The sequence below is a fragment of the Vollenhovia emeryi genome, unplaced genomic scaffold (assembly GCF_000949405.1).
Source record: "Vollenhovia emeryi isolate VEMERY1.0 unplaced genomic scaffold, V.emery_V1.0 DF939139.1, whole genome shotgun sequence".
NCBI classification, from domain to species: domain Eukaryota; kingdom Metazoa; phylum Arthropoda; class Insecta; order Hymenoptera; family Formicidae; genus Vollenhovia; species Vollenhovia emeryi.
The window spans coordinates 2,473,791-2,478,276 of record NW_011967227.1 but is presented as its reverse complement, the minus strand read 5'-3'; the positions used below and the strand labels follow the sequence as shown (position 1 = coordinate 2,478,276).

At 59.7% G+C, this 4,486-nt stretch overlaps 1 protein-coding gene across 1 annotated transcript in view; it reads right to left on the bottom strand.

Moving 5' to 3' along the window:
- Positions 1-3,718, bottom strand: part of LOC105567316 (nuclear hormone receptor FTZ-F1) — a 38,435-nt gene extending 34,717 nt beyond the window's left edge. Inside the window, exon 1 of the mRNA XM_012022096.1 lies at positions 829-3,718. Within this exon, the coding sequence (XP_011877486.1) occupies positions 829-1,987 (1,159 nt within the window). The 5' untranslated portion in view covers positions 1,988-3,718. The remainder of the gene's footprint in view (positions 1-828) is intronic.
- Between the last annotated feature and the right edge of the window lie 768 nt (positions 3,719-4,486).

Genomic DNA, 4,486 nt, shown 5'->3' with positions numbered 1-4,486 from the left:
AGTCATTTCATATATATAAGGGCCGGACTCAAATAGTTTCGGAGATACAGGCTGAGAAAGGATACAAATAATAAATATATGGTAATTTGTATCCTTTCTCAGCCTGTATCTCCAAAACTATATATATGAAATGACTCGGGAAGACATCCCCAACAACATATTTAAAAATAAAGCAAATCGGAGAGGAAGTCGCTTTTATGCATAATTACCGTTTATTGTTATTTCCTCGAGAACGCCTGAATAGTGCGCCCTACGGCTTTAGCAGAAAATAAGTTTGAGTGAGTACAACACACCCACACAACTAGATTAAAATCGGTGAGTACAGACTGCCGGGTTCCCCTTGTTAGTGCGCACTGTGAGTGCACGCTGACAATGAGACTTTTTTTATAGTCAAGTCTTATACTTGAGAATCGTCTGAAATATTTCTTGAAACATTTCGTAGCCGGTAAAATTATCTGTATAGCATCCACACGGGTTATTTGTTGACTAAATACTCTTTGAACATGTATTTGAGACAAAGTTAGGTATAAAAATTGACTATAAACTGGTCTTAGTGCGCACTGAGCGCACGCTGAGGCTTGTTCACAGGCAAGTCTTATATTTTAGAATCGTCTGAAATATTTCGTAGCCGGTAAAATTATCTGTACGGCATCCACACGGATCATTTGTTGGCTAAATACTCTTTGGACATGTATTTGAGACAAAGTTAAGTAAAAAAATTGACTACAGACTGGTCTTAGTGTGCACTCAGTGCGCACTAATGCGAGCAATCGAGTTCGCTGTCGGCAATAAGATAAATAATAATAAGTGAGGCTGAAGAGGACTCACCTTCGAGCTTCATGCCGACCTCGAGGCACTTCTGAAAGCGGCAGTAGGGACACCGTTTCCGCTGCGTCTTATCGATGTGGCAGGACCTCTCGGCCACGCACGTGTAAACCTTCTTGTTCTGGACGGTGCGCTTGAAGAATCCCTTGCAGGACTCGCACGTGAGTAAGCCGTAGTGATAACCGGACACCTTGTCGCCGCACACGGGGCACAGCTCCTCGATGACGATGTCCTTGGTGTCCGGGAAGTCGGACGGGCACGGTATCGAGCCGGTCACGACGCCGACCTGACCCATGCCGGGGTGGCACATGGTACCGCCGCCGGTCGGGACCGCGCCGGCGGCGACGTTGCCGCTTCCCGCGGCAGCGACCGGTCCGCCGCTGACCGTGGCGTTGGCCGCGCCTGGACCGCCACCTCCGGCGGCAGTGCCGCCGCCGTTGCCGCCGCCGCTGCCGGCGTAACCGCCTCCGCCGCCGTTACCTTCGAGACTGGTGGACGTACCGCCGCAGGCTCCGTTACCGCTTCCGGCTCCTGCCGGGAATAGACACGTGTACGTCTTCTTGTTGGGGCAAATCTCGAGCGCCGAGGACGCGCTGCAGTTGTTACCACCGCCGCCGCCGCCGCCACCGCCGCCGCCGCCGCCGCCGCCGCCGCCACTACCGCCCCCGTTGCCGCCACCGCCATTGCCACTGCCGCCCCCCGTTTGAGAGAAGAGACACGTGTAGACCTTCTTGTTGCTGCACGGCGAGCCGTTGCGCTTGAAGAAGTTCTTGCAGTTCTCGCACGTGAGCAAGCCCTGCACGCCGCACTGATAGCTGGATACGTTCTTGTGGCCGCACATGGGGCACCGATGATCCTCGAGGGGGGAGTCGAAGAAGGCGGCCTCGAAACTCGACATGCCCTGCGACTGCGCCGCCTGATTGTGAGCGGACATTTGTTGCTGTTGCTGTTGCGATTGGGACTGCGGCTGATGGCACATGGGCGATGGCGAGCTCTGCGCGCAATTGCCGTACGCCGACGAGCCGTAGTGCGGCTGCGGCTGCTGCTGCGGGGGCTGCTGTCCGGCGGCCTGCGGGCTGTCCTGCGGACTCAGGTGGAACGGTGACATGTTCAGGGATAACAGGCCCGAATGTTGCTCCATCTCCAATAACATATCACCCATGCGCGAGAAGCACCGCACGACGGACGGACGGCGTGTTCGCGTATCGGCACATATATGAAACGGGGCTGTTCAAGCCCCTCCCCCCCCCCTGGGATGCGGCCGATGCGACGATCACCGAACGTTCGTTTCGATTCCTTCGTTTCCCTTTTCCAACGTCTCTCTCTCTCTCGAATCTCTAGCGAGTTTCTGGCCGCGCAGATCGGGCTGATTTCTCCGGGGCGTGTTAATAAATAAAATCTGCGTACATCCGCGTGTATCCGCGTCTACCCGTCCCGTTCGGTCGGTCACGTTCGCGGGACATCGCTCCCGAGGTTCGGAGCGGGACGACAAAACTGGCGCGCACGGTGTTTCTCCGCGGAAAACGCGACCTGGCGGCACCCGCGCGCTCGGCGGATGACGACGACGATGACGTCGACCGGGGGGGAACGGAGGCCCCGACACAACTCGCGGCGAGGAGGAAGCGAGTTCCTCCGCGCGTACGGGAAGAGGGTTGCACACACTCGATGCCCGGTGAGCCACGAGTACAAGGATATCGATCACCAGCCACGCTTTTTTCTTCTCCCTTATCCCCTCTTTCTCTCTCTCTCTCGCTCTCTTTCCTTTCTCTCACGGGTTTACACGTTTACCGAGAAGGAACCATCGTGCACCACCGAACGTACATACACGCGGACGCACAGAGTCGTCGTCGTCGTCGGTCGACGGGACCTACGTCCGAGACATGACCGAGGTCGAGGCGTGTTCGCGCGCGTGTCAACATTCGCCACTGTCAAAGCGGAGCGGAGCGGAGCGGAGCGGAGCCTCGCGCCCAAGGTGCCCCCTTTCGAGCCCCGTTTCCTCTCCTGTCCGCGCACTGTAATCCAACTTATTGCCGAGCGCAATGCGGCCGACGGGATGATTCGCGTCGCACGATCCAACCACACGTCCGTGCACCGCGCGCGGAACGAAGAAGACGGACGGGTGGGCGCGCGCGAGAGAGCGCGCGCACACACACGAGGGCAGCCTACGCGGTCAGCGGGCCACGGGTGCGCGACTGTCAACAAACACGGCCGCGGGTGTACACCGTGATCGCGATTGTGTATTATCGCGAGCGGAGGAAGGCGCGAAAGAGAGCGCGAGCACGCACTGTAATTCGGATGACTAATGTGCCGGCGAGCGAGCGAGCGAGCGAGCGGGCGAATGAGCGAGCGAACACGACCGACGAGAGAGACTCCGGGAGCGGAGCCGAGCGGAACGACTTGACAGCTCGCCTATCTGCGTACGACTAGTTGTCCTCTCGGCTCGTTGCTTTCCCGAAGGGCCCGCCCCCCTCCCCTCCGCTGCCCTACCGTCGGCACATGGAGTAGGTAGGTAGAGACCGCCTTTGCGAGACACGGCATACGTGACGTATCGCGGCGAGCGCGCGGCGGTAACAACGTCGTCAACGACAACGGGCCTGCACGTCGGATTGACGATGACGACGATAACGACGAGAGAGCGCGACGCGATCACTCCCGTCGCGCGATAACGCGGCGCCGCGCGGCCGATCGCTGACACGTTACTGTCGGCGGGCGCACTTACGAAAAACGGAGTAGCGACGCTCGTTGGCGCGCGAGAGCGAGATCGACGACACTCGTCGCGGCGACGACGACGACGACGAGGACGGACGGTCGGGAAATGAAACCGAAACTGTGCCACGGAGAACGGTGCCGAGGCGCGCACTACTGTCAGGCTCCCTCGGCGTTTCGGTGGGTATAGAGGAGAGAAGGCGCGCGTGTCCCTTTACCGACACGGGCAGCGCGAGAGACGCCGAGAGGCGACGAGGAGGAGCGAACGAGAGGGCGAGTCGGCGACGCGAGCGGAGCGAGCGAGACGCGCGCGCGCGCGGCCAGGAGTATAACCAACACAGCGCACGGCATAAGTGAAAGTGATTCAGCAGCGCATGCCACTGCGCGCGGCCAGGTATCCGACGCGGTGCGGAGGTGCCGCCTGAGCGGCCCGTACGGACGACCGGGCGGGAGAGAGACGGGGGGGGGGGGCGAGTAGCACGCGGTCGCGGCGGAGAGGAGGGCGGTATTGCCGCGGTCGAAGGTACCGCTGGCGGGGCGGGGGGCACGGGGTGGGGCGAGCGGAGCGGGACGGCGAGAAGGAGGTTGCGCGACCTGTGGCGGGGGATGACCTACTTACGGAACCAGGTCTATGTCGGCCGGAGAAATATTGTCCGCGAGCGCGTCGCTCGCCCGCCCGCCCGCCCCGCCCGCCGTCCTCTCGTCGGGAGGCGCGTTACGCGCGCGCGTCGTATATCCGGCCGTATCCCCGGACTCGGAGTCCAGTTCTTTTCGAAACGCGGGAAAACTGGGACGAATTTTCGAAACGTATAGTACAAAACTGGCGGACGCTACGTGCAATGCGAACAGAAGGAGAGAGAGAGAGAGAGAGCCTCTCGCGGTACCTCGGCAGTGAAACTGAGAGAACGACCGGTCCTGCGAATGACGTAAGACGCATTCCGCGAACGTATCGGGT